The sequence below is a fragment of the Sus scrofa genome, chromosome 6, assembly GCF_054392235.1.
Source record: "Sus scrofa isolate SSC_HxYL_T2T_F1_AM1 chromosome 6, Sscrofa_HxYL_maternal_Yorkshire_Landrace_v2.0, whole genome shotgun sequence".
NCBI lineage: Eukaryota > Metazoa > Chordata > Mammalia > Artiodactyla > Suidae > Sus > Sus scrofa.
Genome location: NC_139388.1, coordinates 46,396,014 through 46,414,843, shown reverse-complemented (window position 1 = coordinate 46,414,843; position 18,830 = coordinate 46,396,014). Strand labels below are relative to the sequence as shown.

Below are 18,830 nucleotides of genomic sequence, written 5' to 3'. Positions count from 1 at the left end.
TGAATTGATAATTAGATTAACTAAAATTGAACAAATTTCATTTTAATTTAGGCAAAACCTTGGTCCTTCAATCCCTTAAATTATATAAGATAGAAAAAGTATATTCTTTTGGAAACACTGAAACAAGAGCTCTCTAGAGATATCTTAGGAGTAACTAGTATTTTTAAAGTTTTTATAAAGAAGAAAAAGTAAAAATGTATCTGTAAGCTTCAAATTCATTTGCTTTATGAACTGATGATCACATTTTTAACCTACCAATACCTCATTATGTGTGTCTAACATATTTTTAAAATCAAATATGGCTACATAAAAATGACTGCACCCATAAAATTAATAATCCTTTAACATTAATTATCTAACACCCAGTTCATGTTCTATTTTCTATTTATTGCAACAGCTTTTATCAGATGCTTTCTTGAATCAGGAACCAAAGCTTTCATACTGCCTTTTACAATGTCTCTCTGAATTATCTTTTAGTCAGCAAAAGTACTCCCCTCTTGCTGCTTTCAAGGGTGTTTACTTGTTGAAGAAAATGCATCATCTGTCCTATAACTATTCGCTATTCCCACCTTCTGGATGGCGGGAATGGTGAATATTCCCTTGTGGTGCCATTTAACACACTTCTCTATTCCCGTGTTTCTTATAAACTTGTAATTAGATCTAGAGGCTAATTATTAGAGTCAAGTTCATTTACTTTGGCAAGTACAGTTCATGGGGATATGATGTACTCTATACTGCATCATGCTGAGAAGCGCATCCTGTCTGGTGGTCCCCACTTGAGCGATGTTGAGATGGATGAGTGGGTTTGGATTTGCACAATTTGTTGCCAAGGGAAAAAGGAAAGAACAGTAAGGACTGCCAGTTTAGGATAAAAGTAATACTTCTATAAAGGCCCCGTTTATCCTTTACATAAATCCAATAGACTTGGATATGTACGATGCCTCTATGTAAGTACAGAACTATTATTTCCTGGAAATCCTCTTTTCACAACCCTAGATACTAAAGAAAATTAAAATGATACTCAACGGTAATTTTCACCAGTGGTAATAATCTCTACTTATATGATATATATTATAACCCAAACTCTGGCTTCTACTGATACTAAAAGATTACTCCAGACAAAGAGAAGATACACTCCCATCCTCCCTGGATACCTGGGAGAATTCTACGACACCCCCCTAGGTCCGTCCAGCTGAGCTGCAAAGCTCTATTAATCCCATGAATAAAGAACAGGGTGTATCCTACACACTAAGGCAGATGTGTTGTACAAACATAACAGTAACATCCTTCCTAGTACTAAGAAATACTAAATACTTGGCACTGATAAAATATCTTTTAGAGTTCCCGTTGTGGCTCAATGGGTTAAGAACCCCACTAGTATCCAAGAGGATACAGGTTCAATCCCTGGCTTACCTCAGTGGGTTAAGTATCTGGCACTGCTGTGAGCTGTGGTGTAGGTGGCAGACGCTACTCAGATCCTGCATTCCTGTGGCCATGGCCTAGGACAGCAGCTATAGCTCCAATTCGACCCCTAGCCTGGGACCTTCCATATGCCCCAGGTGCAGCCCTAAAAAGAAAAAGAGGAAAAAAAAAAAAAAAAAGTGAAAAAAAATTACTTAGAATTCACATTAAGACACTATAGTTCTTAAATTACTTTAATTAATCTAGGGCTTTTCCTCTAATAAAGTCTTAATGTCCCTACCTGGTAGAGGAAGATGCTTTAAAATCTTTATCTGTGATCATATACCAAATCAGCTTTCAGAGACGGCTCATAGATTCGCACTGAGCATGGCAGACATTCTCATAAAATACTGCAGGCCAACTCAACTTCCTGCTCTGCCTGCAGTCTAGAGTCCTGTCGACACTTGGTGTGTCTGAAATAATATTAAATTACACTGTCTAGAATAATTTCCATCTATTTTCACAGGGCTAAATTTTTATCTTGGGCTAGGTATAAAAAGAACACTTCTGAAAGATACTAACATCGTTTATAGTCAATGAAATATCTTCATGGTTCAACGTTGCTTCATTCTTAATAATCATAAAATACCTCGAGTGATCAGGGCTCACTGTAATGACTTTCTCCCAGCTCAGCTCTCCAGTGGCTGTGACTCACAGTTCACCAGCACCTTAATTGGCAAGCTAACTACATAGGAAAAGGGCTTCCTTCTGGGCTTCATTAAGTTTTCACAAATGACAGTAGCTTCAACTTCTTGCACTTAATTTTCTTTCAATCTAACATGGATAATAAATGCAAAAACATCCATCGGCTTGATAGGTAGGTATTCTACAAGTTTTTGAAAAGTCTTCATACTCCCCAACTTTAAAAAAAAAAATAGATTAGTAGGCATGCTAAGTTTTTTTTTTTAAAAACACTGTCAATTAATACTTAAGACTTTGAGTAGATGTTAATAATTACAGTCTATTCTGACTTTATAAGCCCTTAAACAAGATACAACAAAACAAATAAACAATGGTTAACTCTTGATATTTATTGAGAAATTAAAAAAAAAAGGCAGCTGGAGAAAGAAAGGTAGAAAAACAAAGGAAATTAATAATGGGAAGAAAACAGAGACTCTGGGTCAATAATAACAACACCAGCTAATATCAGCTAAAATCTACAATGTATTCTATGTATGAGGCACTATTTTAAGTACTTTATGTTATTTTAACTTAGCTGTTTTTCACCAAACCCTGTAGAGCTGGTGTTCTTAATACTCTCATCCTGCAGAAAGGGAAATGGAAAAACTAGAGGGGTAGGTAACTGGCTCCAGAATCACATAGTTCCCAAGTGTGCGAGCCAGGGCTCAACCCAGACTATCTGCAAAGCATCCTCACTTTCTGCTGTCTCTTAACTACCCCATTCCTAACAACGGAGCGTGGAGTCCACTCTAAACTGGGTGTGTTCCTTCGAGATGACTCTACTCTCTCCTGTATCTGACGTTTTGATTTTCCATTTAGCAATTTTTCTGCAACACAGAACAAGTTCGTTAAAGTACAGAATTAGATTTCTAAAATATGCCATACCTGAGATTACGGAAGGCAACAGCTAATGCTGCAGTCACCGTGATGGACAGAACAAATATATAAGCATAAAAAAGCAGAGTATCGGAAAGCCTTTCAAATGTATTAAGAGGCAGAAGGCCAAATGCTTCTTCACACAGATAGAGGTTTGCATCAAAATCTCTGGGAAACAAAAGGGAATGCCAAGCATTAAATTCAATATAAGTAAACCTCAAATTTTTCCTCAAAATAAGCCTAAAATTAACAATTGATAACCTACATCTTAAGACCCTGCTGATTTAATATTAAAAGCAAACACATACTTTAAGTTCAGTCATACCTTGTTGCTCCAAACCCAAATTTTGCCTTCAGAAATTTAAATATGTGTTCATCTGACTTGAGGTTAAGAATTCTCTATTTGGGAGGGAGAAAATGAAAATTGCCATTAGTTCCTCATGCATAGTTTTCTGATAACTTCCCACATATTCAGTGTCCCACTTCACAGGACTGTATGGGTAAAATTAGTAAATGTTCACAATAGTTCTTAGAACTAAGGAATTCTAAAGCAGGGATTATCAAGCTCCCTCCTTTCATTTCATTTCTTTCTTCTCTTTCTTTCACAGAATCATTTTTGCAAACAAAATCGAGGCATAAGTTCAACATTAAAAATAGATAAAAGATGAGGTTCTTTGGTTTGAGAGGAGACAGCTGAAGCCCAGTAAGCACAATTTTTTAAATCAGAAAACCGAAAATATCATAATCTGAAACTTCAAATAGGAACAAAGTCCACAAAAACTATACTTTGGGTTTTTTTAATCTGCAGATATAATTGAATAAGACTTAATCACACAAAGCCAATTCAAACAACGCTAATAACCCTCAAGGGGAGAAGAGACCAAATGCCAGTGCTTATTAATAGTGAGTATAATTTTAACTCATGTTATTTTATTTCTACTTTATGGCTTACAAAACCCTCTACAACATGGGTAAAGAAATTGTATCAGTGGGAAAATGAAGACGGAAAAGAAAGTAAGATTAATCCAGAACTGATCTTAGTCCACAAAACATATTCACTAGAGATGAGCCACAAACTTGGGCTTGGGCAGTCTAGTAGCAAATGCAAAGAAGGAAATAAAAGCATTTATGTTACTCGCAGGGTGATAAGATTAAAATGAACCAGTTGCTCAGAAGAAATTCTAAGAGTCCTAAAACTGAGACTCAAGAGAAATTTTCCCCTGGGGTACGGTGAAAACAGCAAGCAGTCTATAGTCAAAGACTGTTTTTTCTAATTCTTCTCATTGCAAATGGCTGGCAGAACATCAAGTGTAATTCAAAAAACATTGTTCTTTGGGGAGTCAAAAAGCAATGGTCCAGACATTAGCTCTCTGCTGGCTTAATCTAGGCTGAACACCTAGAATGTGGAAATGGATGGACTCCATCTCTTTCAGCCAGTCTTTCAGAAATGCTGGTTGTTCCTTTCAGACAAGCTTTTGATAAGTACTCAACTATATGGAAGGTTTTTGTCCTTGTTTTTGCTTTTGAGGGCTACACCCAAGGCACATGAAAATTCCCAGGCTAGGGGTCGAATTGGAGCTGCAGCTGCCGGCCAACGCCACAGCCACAGCAACATGGGATCCAAGCTGCATCTGTGACCTGCACCACAGCTCACGGCAACACCAGATCCTTAACCCACTGAGCGAGGCAAGGATCAAACCTGCATCCTCGATACTAGTTGGACTCATTACCACTGAGCCATGACGGGAACTTCCACACTATATGGAGTTTAAGAACAGAGTGACACGGACCTGGAGTAGAGGTGTTTAATGTGGCTGAATGAGTGAAGAGTCTTTTATTCTTTGATCATCAACAGACAGGGGGAAGAACTGTAATTCTCTTACAGAGGAATTGATCATGAATGTGCAGATGCCTTCTGTCCTGACATCTGCCTGCCCTGGGGGTGGGGTGGGGGTGGGTGGACAAAATCATCTCAAGAAATCATTCCGGTTCTGAGCAAAAGCAAATATGTTAAGGAACTTAACCCCAATAAAAATCATGCCATCTTTTTCTTAGTACTACAGTATAGAAAACTCTCTCTGAAAAGTAGCATTTTTTTTTTTAAATTTAGAGAAATCACTGTTTAATGTTTTTACAGATGAGGTTTTTTTTTTTTTTTGTCTTTTTGCCATTTCTTGGGCCGCTCCCGTGGCATATGGAGGTTCCCAGGCTCGGGGTCGAATCGGAGCTGCAGCCGTTGGCCCATGCCAGAGCCACAGAACGCGGGATCCGAGCCGCGTCTGCAACCTACACCACAGCTCACGGCAACGCTGGATCCTCAACCCACTGAGCAAGGCCAGGGATCGAACCAGCAACCCCGTGGTTCCTAGTCAGATACGTTAACCACTGAGCCATGATGGGAACTCCCTTACAGACGACTTTTTAAAAAGTCTAGTTAACTCCAAAGGTGACTTCAAAGTAGAACATGTTAAAAGAGTGAATAGAAATCAAGGACTAAAATTTAGAAAATAATCCTGTTACTGAAACAAAGGTAAACTGTGCCTGTTTAAAGAAGAACTGGTAACTCTTTAGTAATGCTAAATTATATATGTTGTTTTATTGACCTACCTTAATAATGTTGTTGAGAAAAAGTGTCAAACATAAAACCACAAATAAATGTAACAACAGTTTTCCAAGCCTATTAAGGAAGCTTCCAGTTTTCAGATTTTTCTAGAAATTAAAAGAGTTGAGTTTCAATTTCTACATTTTAATATAACTTCATAAACATTTAAGATGAGATTACTTGAGGATTTAAAACATTGGGTCATACAACACACAGGGAAAATAAAACCTAATAACCTAATTTTCATGAGGTTTCATGGTCTTAGTATTTGTCATTTTCTAAGAGTAAGTGTATTACCTAATAATAAGCTCCATATGATGAGGAAATGTGTCATAATCCTTTTTTTTTTTTTTTTGAATGGCCACACCAATGGTATACGATGGAACTTCCCAGGCTTGGGATGGAATCCAAACCACTGCTGTGACCTACACTGTAGCTGTGGCAACACCAAATCCTTTCACCCGCTGCACTGGCCAGTGATTGAACCTGCATCTCTGCAGCAACCCAAGCCCCTGCAGTGGGGCAGGTGGATTCCTAACCCACTGCATTGCACTGGGAACTACCCCCCGCCCCCAATTTTTTTTTAAGACCTCTGCCTCCAGAGCATGGTACCTTAGAGGGTACTCAGGATATACCGAACAAATCTTTTCATCATTTACCCATTAATTCATTTATCACAGACTATAACCCATTAAATAAAAAGCCTATAAAAAAGTAAATTGTGTTGATATATAATAGTTTTCTTACAACTCTTGAATAATTTTGTAGATTATCAATTGAATAATATTTAACAAGTTCGAATATGAGTGATGTTTATTTACAGTTAAGGTTAAAAGACTAATAAATGAGAACCAGTTTGTAACACTCAACTAAAAGCCTGCTTTTTAAAAATTTTTGTAAGGATTTGTCCATAGCAGCTGTCACTCAAAAGAGGAACAAGAAAAAGGATTTATGCTTCCTAAAGTGGAAAACAAAACAGCTTGTTGACGCAGAAGTGTTTATGAGAAAGAAAACAGGCTTTGCAACTCTTTAAATCTAATGTAAATTCATTTATTTATTTTATTTTTCATTTTTTGGTCTTTTTGCCTTTTCTAGGGCCGCTTCCGCAGCATATGGAGATTCCCAGGCTAGGGGTCTAATCGGAACCGTAGCCACCGGCCTGCGCCAGAGCCACAGCAACGCAGGATCTGAGCCACGTCTGCAACCTACACCACAGCCGGATCGTTAACCCACTGAGCAAGGCCAAGGATCGAACCCACAACCTCATGGTTCCTAGTCAGATTCATTAACCACTGTGCCACGACGGGAACTCCTAAATCTAATGTAAATTTAATAAAGTTAAATTATATAACAAAGTCAAAAGATCAAGTCGATGTCAAGCATGTTACTCTAGAAAATGTCCCATTATTTCTAAAGGCATTTATTTGGAATCTCAAATTTCTCAAAACAGAGCTAATTTTAATTCACTTCAAAAGCAATAATTTATATGGAAGGATGGGGGGAAAGAGTGGTGTTACTGTTTCAAATAACAACAAGATGCCTATCAGCTTGAAAGACGGTGGCAAATACATTTCCCTAAGCAACAGGTTCTTCTCACTCTTGAGTTCACGCAGGAAAAAAAGTTAACGTTTCTCCTCTTTTATTTCAACTTCAAGCCAATGGTATTCAAAAAAGTATCTCTAGCTAATCCTGAATTGAATCAAGATCCCAATTTTCTAAGAAATAATAAATGTCAAAATGAAGGGATGACATCAAAAAGCTCAAAGACAAATGCTATGCGCTTAAAAAAAAAAAAAAAAGGAAATAATGCCCCCACTGATTTTTAGTGGGAATTTGGTCATAAATTCTACTTTCTATTCTACATGAAAACAAGGGCCAAACAACCACACAACGAAAAAAAACAAAGTTTACTTTGGTTAAGGACAAAAAAAGGTCCTACCTGAATTTTTCTTGCAATTAATACCGATAGGTTGAAACTGATAAGCAATGATCCCAGAATCATGGAATTAAAAAATTGAAGAATGCAGACCAGGAGCAAACCTGTTAGCTGAATACCATAGAGCCATGTCACCTGCGACAACCAAAGATTAGATGGTTAGACAGATTTTATCTAGAGACTCCCACATGCTGACATGTTGGTCCCCAGCTGGATACATCCCATTTATAAATGAGGCAGAAAACACATCTAGCTTCAAGTAATATAGTCTAAGAAAGGAAAATAAATCACAGTCACAGTAATTGTTTATTTACCTTTAAGTTACAGAATATTTTTTCACATCCTGGCCAATATTTGTTATTTGTCTTTAATTTTTTTTTAAGCCATCCAAGTAGTTGTAACATGTATCTTACTGTGGTTTTTATTTATTTATTTCTGTCTTTTTGCCATTTCTTGGGCCACTCCAGCGGCATATGGAGGTTCCCAGGATAGGGGTCGAATTGGAGCTGTAGCCACCAGCCTACATCAGAGCCACAGCAACCTGGGATCCGAGTCGTGTCTGCAAACTACACCACAGCTCACGGCAACGCTGGATCCTTAACCCACTGAGCAAGGCCAGGGATTGAACCCGCAACCTCATGGTTCCTAGTCGGATTCGTTAACCACTGAGCCACGACAGGAACTCCTGTGGTTTTAATTTATATTTCCCTAATGACTAATGACGTTGAGCATCTTTTCATGTGCTTACTGAACGTTTATATATCTTCTTTGGAGAAATGTCTATATAATCTTTTACCCGTATTTTATAGTTGAAAGAGTGTAAGATTTCTTATTCTGGCAATCCTTATTTAGACATACGCTTTTGCAAATCTCTCCCATTCTGCAAGCTGTCTTTTCACTGTCTTGATGACATGCTTTGAAGTACAAAAGTTTTTAATTTTCATGAAGTCCAAATCATCTATTTTTTTCTTTAGTTACTTGTGCTTTTGGTGTTCTATCAAAGAAGGCGTGGCCTACTCCAAAGTCAAAAAAATTTATTCCTATTTTATCCTCTAAACATTTCAGTTTTAGCTCTTAAAATTAAATCTATGATCAGAGTTCCCTGGTGGCTCTGTGAGTTAAGGATCTAGTGTTGTCACTGTTGTGGCTCAGATTGCTGCTGTGGCACAGGTTCAGTCTTTGGCCTTGGTACTTCCATATGCCGTGGACACGATCAAAAAAACTCCAACTAAGTCTATGATCTAGTTTGAGTTAATTATTGTATATGGTAAGAGGGCAGGGTCCAACTTCATTTTTTTGCATACAAATATCTAGTTATCCCAGCATCATTTATTGGAAAGAGCACTCTTTTTCCATAATAACCTTGACACTCTTGTTGAAAATCAGTTGACTGTTTCTGGTCTCTCAATTCTATTCCATTGATTTATGTCTATCCTTCTGCCAATATCATACTGTCTTTTTTTTTTTAATTTTTTTTTTCCCCCTAGGGCCCCATCCATGGCAATATGGAGGTTCCCAGGCTAGGGGTCTAATCAGAGCTCTAGCCACCAGCCTACACCAGAGCCACAGCAACGCGGGATCCAAGCCACGTCTGCAACCTACACCACAGCTCACAGCAATGCCGGATCCTTAACCCACTGAGCGAGGCCAGGGACCAAACCCGAAACCTCATGGTTCCTAGTCGGATTCGTTAACCGCTGAGCCACGATGGGAACTCCCTCATACTGTCTTCATTACCGTAGCTTGGAAATTGTAAAACTGGAAAGTATGAGACTTCTTAGTTTTTCTTTTTCATGATTTTTTTTTGGCTATTCTGGGTCTCCCGAATTTCCATATGAATTTTAGGATCAGCTTGTTGATTTCTGCAGCTGGGATTCTAAAAGGAATTATATTGACTTTATAGATCAATTGGGGGAGTACTGCCATCCTAACAACAGAGTCTTCCAATCCTTCAACATGAGGTATCTTTGCAATTTATGTAGCTCTTTAAAACTTTCCAACATGTTCTGTAGTTTTCAAAGTATAAGTCTGCACTTTTGGAATATAAGTTTTGTTCAGTTTGTACCTACATATTTTATTTTTTTCAATGCTTTTCCTTCTAGGAAGTATCTGCATCTTTTGCTCCCTGTTCTACTGGGGTGTAAATGTTTTTCTCATTAAATCTGGTGGGAACTCTTTAAGGATAATGACTCATTCAGAAATACGTTTTTTAAAAATGAAAGTTTTTTGTCTGTACGTGGATTATGGTGTTTTTTGATGCTGGTGGTTCTTTTTGTAACAAGTAGGCATACTTAGACAAAAAAGAACAGTTTGTTACAAGAGTGCATAGTTTCATAAATGTTCAGTGATCCCAGACCCACAGTAGACAATAAAATCCTCAGAAGTTCAAGTTCCACAGTCTGCCTTCTGCATCCATGACTTCAACCAACTATGGAGGACTATATGTATTTATTGAAAAAAATATGCATAAAAATGGACCTACACAGTGAAACCCGTGTTGCTTAAGGGTCAATGTAATGATATCCTAGGTTCAAGAGAAACACTGCAGGTGACCAGCCAGAAGTGTAAATTTGAGCAGTTTGTATACTAGAAAGTCCTGGATTATCAGTGGTACAAGTCATATTGCTTCTCAGGTTCTATCAGTCCAGAGTTTAGAAACAAGGCAACAGTAATATATTCTTACTTTGTAGACTAATTTAAATTGTCGTCAATGGATCATGCTCATACTCTTTATTACCATTCATAATTAATCATGGTTAACATTTTTTTGACATTCATAAAATACTAGGCAGTGTTATAAATGACTCACATATATCAACTCATTCAAACTGAGGAAGTCTGGTTCTAGAGTCTGTTTTTTTTTATGGGAAAATATTTTAATAGACACTTCATTATAAGAAAATATCTGGTTTTAAAATAATCATGAAAAGATATTCAACATCATTAGTCATTAGGGAAATTCAAATTAATACCACAATGAAATCATTACAGATTTATTTAAGTGGTTACTATAAAAAATACTAACAAGGCTACACAGATGAGGAACAATTAAAAATCTCTCATTAATTTTCTGAAAGAAGGCAAATGCTACAGACACTGTAGGAAACAATTTCAAAGTTAAGCATATAATTATCCTATGTCCCCCAAAAGTGAATTCTATTGCATACAAATTAAAAAATAAATAAGTTAATAAATACCACTCCTGTAATTGTTTTATTTTATTCTTAGGGATATTATATTAGCGTGTTTTCCTTAAGCATTCTGAAGCATCACAAAAGCCTTCATATTCCAAATATTTTTAATATGATTGTTATATACTAGGTATATATATTATGTAATTCAACCCCCTTAAAATAGCATTGTAAGGAATATATTATTCCAATTTTACAAATGAACAAATACTTATTTTTAAACTACTAACTAGGGGGGCAAGAATTGAAAACCAAGCCCTTGAATTTACAATTGCAGTGTTATTTCCACTCATTTTTTCTAACATGGTGTATTAATGGTCTTTACACCCAAATGCCACCTATCCTTCTTCTAGAGTCTGTGTTCTTAATCATTACGCCATACTGTCTAGAACATAAGCAGTACTACAGAGATTCAAAATTTTGGTATCAAAGTCTGTTAACAGTGAGTTCTTAATGCTTCAAGGCAATTATGGAGGTTTGTAATTTTACTGATCTTCTGAATGAACTAGTTTTATTTCACTAATTTTCTCTATTGTGTTTAGTGTCATACATTTTCCTTAGTGCTGCTTTAGCTGCATCCTACAAGGTTTGATATGTTGCATTTTTGTTGTCAATGAGTTCAATGTTTCCTCTAGGCTTCCTCTTTGACCCATAGATTATTTAGAAGTGTGGTTAGTTTCCAATTATTGGATTTCTAGTTTGAATCCATTGATTCAATCCATTGAGTATTCTGCTGTAGTTGGGTGGAGTGTTCTCTAAATGTTGGATAGACCTCATGGGTTGATGGTGTTGTTGAGTTCTGTTATCCTTAATGATTTCTGTCTGATTCTCAATCATTGAGAGAGAAGTGTCGAAGTCCTCAACTCTATTTGTGGGTTTGTCTATTTCTCCCTTCAGTTTATCAGTTTTTGCTTCATATATATTATGGCACTGTAATTTAGTGCATATACACTTAGGATTGCTATGTCTTCTTGGTAGGTTAACACTTTTATCATTATATAATGTTCTGGTAATTTTCTTTGCACTCCCACCTACTTTTGCTGATATTAATATAGGTACCCTTACTTTCTTTTGATTAATATCTGCATGGTGTATCTTTTCCCATACTTTTCCTTTCAATCTACCTATATTGTTTGTTTGACATGAGTTTCTTACAGACAACAACTGAGTTGTGCTTTCTTTCATCTTTTTTGTCCGCTTTTGTCTTTTTAGGGCCCCACCTGCGGCATATGGAGTTTCCCAGTTTAGGAGTCTGATTGGATCTGTAGCCTCTGGCCTACGCCAGAGCCACAGCAACACCAGATCCGAGCTGCGTCTGCAGCCTACACCACAGCTCACGGCAACGCCGGATCCTTAACCCACTGAGCAAGGTGAGGGATAGAACCCGCAACCTCATGATTCCTAGTCGGATTCGTTTCTGCTGCGCCACGACGAGAACTCCAAGTTGTGCTTTCTTAGTCTACTCTACCCACCTGTCTTTAAATTGCTGTATTTAGATCATTTATCTTTAATGTAATTATTGATATGACAGAGGCCTTAAATCTGCCATTTTACCATTTGCTGTTTGTTCACTCTGTTTTCCATTTCTGTTTTTTTTCCTGGCTTCCCGTGGGTTATTTGACCATTCTTAGATTTCTATTTTTACTTTATAAAGTACTTTAAAATGTATCTTTTGGTACAGATTTTTTAGTGGTTGTTCTGGGTTATTACATTAAACATTCATAATTGAATTTTATAATATTAAGACAATATTATAATTTTTGCTTTAGCTATCAATGTAGAAAACTCAAGATGAGAAGATGTTTATTATGTTTATTCATATTTTTCTTTTGATTGCCTTTTCTCTTTTCCTAATGTCCCAACGTTTCTTATCATTTCCTTTTGTTTCAAGAATTTCATTTAGCCTTTTTTTTTTTAACAATAGGTCTGTTGGTAACAAATTCTGTTAGTTTTCCTTCATCTGAGAATGTTCTGATTTTCCTTTCTCTCCTGAAAGACACTTTTGCTGGGTAGAGGGCTCTGGGTTGACCATTCTTTTCTTTCAGCACCATGGTTTCTGATGAAAAACCCAATGTCTTTCAAATTGGTTTTCCCCTATAGGTATCATTTTTCTCTGACTGCTTTCAAGATTTTTTTCTTTATCTTTAGTCTTCAGAAGTTTGATTAGAATAATCCTGGGGAGTTCCCATTGTGGCTCAGTGGGTTAAAAACCTGACATAATGTCTGTGAGGTTGTGGGTTCAATCCCTGGCCGCACTCAGTGGGTTAAGGATCTATCTGGTGTTGCTGCAAGCTGCAGTGTAGGTCACAGATGAGGCTCAGATCCAGTGCTGCTCTGGCTATGGTGTTGACCTCAGCTGCAGCTTCAATTCAAGCTCTAGCCTGGAAACTTCCATGTGCTATGGGTGTGGCAGTAAAACAGGAAAAAAAAAAAAAAAAAAAGGATGTGTTTTAGCATTGATTTATTTGGGTTTATCCTATTTGACATTAGTTCAGCTTCTTGATTCTGTGGGTTCTACCAAATTTGGGAAGTTTTCACCCATTCCTCAAAACATTTTTTTTTTCAGCCTCACATTCTTTCTCTCCATTTGGGATTCTGATTACATGACTGTTAGACTTTTCGCTATGGTCCCACAGGTCTCTGAGGCATTGTTCATTTTTTCCAGTCTATTTTCTTGTTCAAATTAGGTCATTTCTAAATTGTCCTGTCTTCAAATTCACTGATTCATTCCTCTGACCACCCATTCTACTCTTGATTCCATCTACTTAGTTTTTTCTTTTCATTATTGGAATTTTTCAGTTCTAAAATTTCCATTTGCTTCTTCTTTTTATCCTCTAAATCTTTTTTGAAACTTTCTATTTTTCATTTGTTTTAAGTGTGTTTGTAAATGCTCAATGATAATTTTTTTATGATGGCTATTTTAAATTCCTTGTCAAATAATTTAGCTTCTGTGTGACTTGGTATTGGCACCTGTCGATCATTTCAGTTCATTCAAGAGAGATTTCCCTGGTTTAACACATGACTTTCAATTGTACTGTATTATGCTATGGAATGCTGAATCTTATGTAAATCTTCTGTGTCGGCAGACCTCCTCTGACACCATGCCAGCATCATGCCATTGAGCAAAGGATGTGGCCTCATTATTTCCAGATGGGTCTAGATGTCCAGGGTGTCCATCTGACCTCCACGGACCTTTGGGGAGGTGGGAAAAAGCAGTGTCTCATTACTGCTGGGTAAAGATGAAAGTTTAGGATCCCTACAAGGCTTCTGCTGACATGGAGGGGAGGGAATGTCTCAATACCAGTGGGTAGGAGTTGAAGGTTCTCCATGTGGCTGGCCTTCATGCTTCTCCCTTTACGGTCTTTTTGGCTTTTGTTGGGGCTTTTCTGGTCTGAGTCCATTGGTATTTCCCAGTTGCTGACTTTCCCAGTACCTAGTGTGAGATATATGCAGCAAAAAGAAAACCTAGGGAACTCACTGTCATGTTCTTCCTCTGGTCTCAAGATCTCTCAGCGTAATGTACTTTCTGTTCTCCATCTCTCAAAATCACCTTATGTTTGTTTTTTACATATTGTCCAGGGCTTTTAGTTGTACTCAGTGGGAGGAATAAGGAGAAGTGCATTTACTCTACCTTGTCTGGAACCATACCGAGTACTTAAAAATTGCCTCTTAGGAACTGATCATTAATGTGTCTTGTTGTTTTCACAATGGGTACCCTCCATATTCTTTAGTCTTCAATGCAACAGAAGTATATGCTTTATAACACTTAATGCTATGTTTTATATTTAAAAACCCTGTATACATTTCTCACCAAAAATTTAATCTTTTGATGGTAAGAGATTTCCCATCATCCATGAAAAGGAAATGACATGTACCGAACAAGATACTGCTTCTTATCACATCGGGTTCTGAATCTGTATTACCTTCTAAGCCAATTATTCTGTCTTTCCCACTTGACAGGATTAAAGATCAGTGATTCCAATTTATGAAGAAACTAAGGCTCTAAGAAGTTAAATCCCTTGACAAAGTTTAAAGAGCTAGTTATTTTCAGAGTTAATAGAAGCAACTTGGTTTATAACCCAGGATCCTTTCGTTATAATACTGTTCCTCCTTAAATTCTGACAAGTATAAATACTTCTACCACCAACAGTTCCAAATGTAAAAGTTCAATGACGTTTAGAACTGAGTATGAAACAAATTAATTGTATTATTTAGTTTTGTATATCAAAAAAGTACCTTTTATTCTGTTTTCTAATTTTAAAAGAAAAAGAAAGAGACGTTCACTACAGAAAAATTCTAGAAATCCAAAGAGCAAATAGAAGATAAGAGCATTAATCACAGAGCTGATTGCTAATAATGTATGTATTTTTGGAAACTTTTCTCTTTATATAGACATTTTAGTTTTTTATTTTATTTTTTATTTTTGCTTTTTAGGGCAGCATCTGCAGCATACGGAGGTTCCCAGGCTAGGGGTCAAATCAGAGCTTCAGCTGTAGGCCTACAGCCACAGCAACAGAGGATCCAAGCCGTGTCTGTGACCTACACCACAGTTCACGGCAACGCCAGATCATTAACCCACTGAGTGAGGCCAGGGATCGAACCCACGTTCTCGTGGATGCTAGTTGGGTTTGTTACCACTGAGCCACAATGGGAACTTCCTAATTTATTGTTTATGGTAAAATGTACAGCGTTCTTTTGAAAGCACCTGCTAGATGGGGATAAAAGTGATATCGCATATGATACCAACTGGCCTAGGAGCATCTGACAAGAAGAAATAGGCATCTAGGCACCTCTTCCCCTCAGCTTGCAGGTCTCATGAACAAAGTATAAAGACATTATAAAACAGGAAAGCAAATGTAAACAGTCGGGAATAGACTCAGCTTCATTTGCACATGCAGCTTTTAGTGGCATGTGGGCTCCAGTATTATCTAATACCACACACACGCACACATTTTAACTTTGGCTTTTCCACTTGCTTTCTTTACCCTCACATCCTGCCACCTCATACCCCAACCAAATTCTACTCTCCTCATTTTTGGTCCAGCTCTAGCCTCCCACTTCTGTGAAACATTTCCAGCCTAAAAAGAACTTTCCTCTTCTAGATTTTAGCATTTATTCTTATTACATCTATAACTGACATCTGCAGATAAACAGACACCTAATTGTACAGACATTTTTTTCCCTCAAGCTAGATGGCAAACTTCCTACGGATGGGACAATGTCTTACACAGGTCGGAATTTTCCGCGGTGCCTATCCCACTATAATGGCACAGTGGACAGACACTATATATTGCTGGTTGACTTTAAATATTTCCTAACTCAGGTTCAATCCATTTCCAAAGATCGTCTGCAACTCTTTTGACATGGAATATATGAATGTAACTCTTCTCTCTTAGATTATCTTGCTGCCTTAGATCTGGTGATAATGTTTTATTATGCTTGGAAAATACTTACGTTACTGTTACTTTACTATGAGCAACTTAAAAACATACACAATACATTACTTCTGCACATGACAAAAACCATGCAGTTAAATGGCAGCAGCACACACTGGGAGACAAAGAATGGCTTCCTTTATAATTTCCTTATTTCATTGTGACCTTTGACCAATTCACATCCTATATTGCTAAATGTTACTATGAAAATTTTATAAAGTACCACAAAAAAGTTGTTATACACTCATATAACAAAAGTTGTTGATTTCCTTAAAGAAAGGAACACACTTTAAAAGAGCTATCATATATATGATAATAAATTTATAGTATATGATAATACAACTTATAATAAATATATATACATATTTATTTTCTTTTTAGGGCCGTGCCTGCAGCATATAGAAATTCACATCAGAGCTGAAGCTGCCAGCCTAAACCAGTCACAGCAGTGCAGGATCTGAGCCACATCTGTGACCTCTGCCGCAGCTTGCAGCATCGCCGGATCCTTAACCCACTGAGTGAGGCCAGAAATAAAACCCACATCCTCATGGATACTAGTCAGGTTCTTAACCTGCTGAGCTACAGCTGGAACTCCAACTGTCTTTAATTTAAAATTTAAGATAACTTTATTAAGGAGAACTGATCTAGACATCTGTGCTCCAAATGAATCCATCTTTTATGTAAAAACAGCAGAATAAAAGTTAAGATGGTCAAACAAGGCTGCATCGATTACTCAGTTTCAACTGACGAGAGCATATGTATAGTTTACAGTATAGCTAAGAAGCAGCTTCAACTTTATCATTAAGCCTGTGCGTATTCTGAGCTCATTCTATGACATAAAACATTAAACAATGACCATCTCAAGTGAGAAAAGAGAGTAAAGCTTACCTTTACTGCTGGCAGCATGTCCAAGGAATCCAGTGTGAACAGCACTAATGCCTGCATCAGCATCATAAACTGATTAAACTGCCATGTCAGACTAAAGAGAAAAGTTGATGTGAAAATGGCAAGAAGTGTCAGCCTCTGTAAAAAGAAAACCTTTGTATAATTTACATGTCTTTAGTAATAAAAAGCCTCGCAGACAAGTTTTCTCAAGAGCAGCCAGTATCTCTATAAGTGAAACAGAAAAACTATAAACTGTTGCTCTGAAAACTCTTGCCTTTGTTATTTAAGCTCTAACCATCCTAAAGTGACACTTTGCATATAAATGTCCACATACGGTATGTGTACTCCATACTATTATGGAGGTGATAAAGCACCAAATCACAGCTCAAGAGCAATGGCTTAAAAATTCTGACAGTTTTGCAGAAATTGTGTGGGTTTGCTGCAACTACTTAAGGGCAGATAATAGAGAGTACATTTTTAACATCAAAAGAGAAAACATTTTCTTTGCAAAGTAGGAGAACGTTTAGAAAAGGAAAATTTAACTCAAGTTTAAAAATTGGTCATGGAATAAGAACTATTAACTATGAATATCACATTTTCTGAAGCTTCTTAGATAAAACTGGAGTACTAAAAATATAGACAAAGTCTTATAAAACTTACTTGAGAAAGAGGCTGCAAGTTTGGCCTCAGGAAATAGGTAATTGCTGCTATCTGAATTGCAAAGAATGGCAGCGCCCAATTCTCTCTCAGTGGGATGGTAAATTCAACCCTTGTGGTATCTATTCTGCACAGAGATAACACAAAGAGCCAAAGCAGTCATTTTTACTGTCATTACCTCAAAGATTTCCTAAAGTGAAAGATATATTACATGAAGTATATTTAGGTTTTGGTTACTGGTTCTCAATTTGTCCTTGTCATCATCATCCCTGTAACATAAAAATGGCATTGAGAAAATTTAAGTTAACTGTCCACAGGTATGCAGTTAGCTAAGTGGCAGAATTAGAGTTCAAACTCATGTCACTGTGACTCCTAAACCATGAATGTTCATGTCAAACTGCCTCATACTTTTATTTCTCTCCAATTTTACTAAGGCTAACTGGCAACATTTTGCATTCTCCCTTTTCTGTATTTCTTCAGTGCTTTATACTTGTGTCTTAAATTTGTCACTGATAATAATTTTTAAAAGCTCCTTGTCCCCCTAGAGGGCAAGTATAGTTAAGTTTTCCACTTTGTGCACCAGGTACCAAGAACCACCCCTATGCATACTAGGCATTCAATAAATGTCTTTTATCCACTTTTAGTAGGAACAATAAATTTGACTTCCATTTGGAGTTCCTGTTGTGGCTCAGTGGAAACCAATCTGACTAGTATCCATAAGAACGCAGGTTCGATCCCTGGTCTCGCTCATGGGTTAAGGATCCACGACTGCCGTGAGCTGTGCTGTAAGTCGCAAATGTGGCTCGAATCTGGTGTTGCTGTGGCTGTGGTGCAGGTGGCCAGCCTGGGAACTTTCATATGCTGCATATGCGGCCCTAAGAAGACAAAAAAAAAAATTGACTTCCATTTACTCTTAGCAGAAACTAATATGTAAGATTAAAATATTAAGAGGCAGCATAACATAGTGGTCTCACACCCTGCATTTGAATTCTGAGCAAGACTTAGCTCTGTGTGTGCATGTGTGTGTATATGCCTTTGTCTATATATACATATATATGCCAATATAAATAGTCTCTTATATATACACACATAACTTAACCTTTTGA

General features: G+C 37.1%; 1 protein-coding gene and 1 long non-coding RNA gene across 35 annotated transcripts in view; one reads left to right on the top strand and one right to left on the bottom strand.

Annotated features, from left to right (window-relative positions):
- The window catches only part of LOC110260976 (uncharacterized), a 108,355-nt gene extending 89,994 nt beyond the window's left edge, over positions 1–18,361 (top strand). Inside the window, exon 7 of one of the 2 annotated variants that reach the window (XR_014806039.1) lies at positions 16,564–18,361. This is a non-coding gene — a long non-coding RNA (uncharacterized LOC110260976). The remainder of the gene's footprint in view (positions 1–16,563) is intronic. The other variant, XR_014806045.1, reaches the window with a different exon arrangement.
- DPY19L3 (dpy-19 like C-mannosyltransferase 3) overlaps positions 1–18,830 on the bottom strand; it is a 79,316-nt gene that overhangs the window by 23,412 nt on the left and 37,074 nt on the right. For 11 of the 33 annotated variants that reach the window (XM_084960373.1, XM_021094266.2, XM_084960375.1 and 8 more), the window contains 6 exons: positions 17,728–17,851; positions 17,071–17,205; positions 7,560–7,691; positions 5,626–5,727; positions 3,344–3,417; positions 3,028–3,186 (listed from right to left, as the gene is read on the bottom strand). In XM_084960373.1, the coding sequence (XP_084816499.1) occupies positions 3,028–3,186; positions 3,344–3,417; positions 5,626–5,727; positions 7,560–7,691; positions 17,071–17,205; positions 17,728–17,851 (726 nt within the window). Of the gene's footprint in view, positions 1–1,702; positions 1,875–1,983; positions 2,322–3,027; positions 3,187–3,343; positions 3,418–5,625; positions 5,728–7,559; positions 7,692–17,070; positions 17,206–17,727; positions 17,994–18,830 lie in introns of those variants that run through there. The other 22 variants (XM_084960382.1, XM_084960386.1, XM_084960383.1 and 19 more) reach the window with 6 other exon arrangements.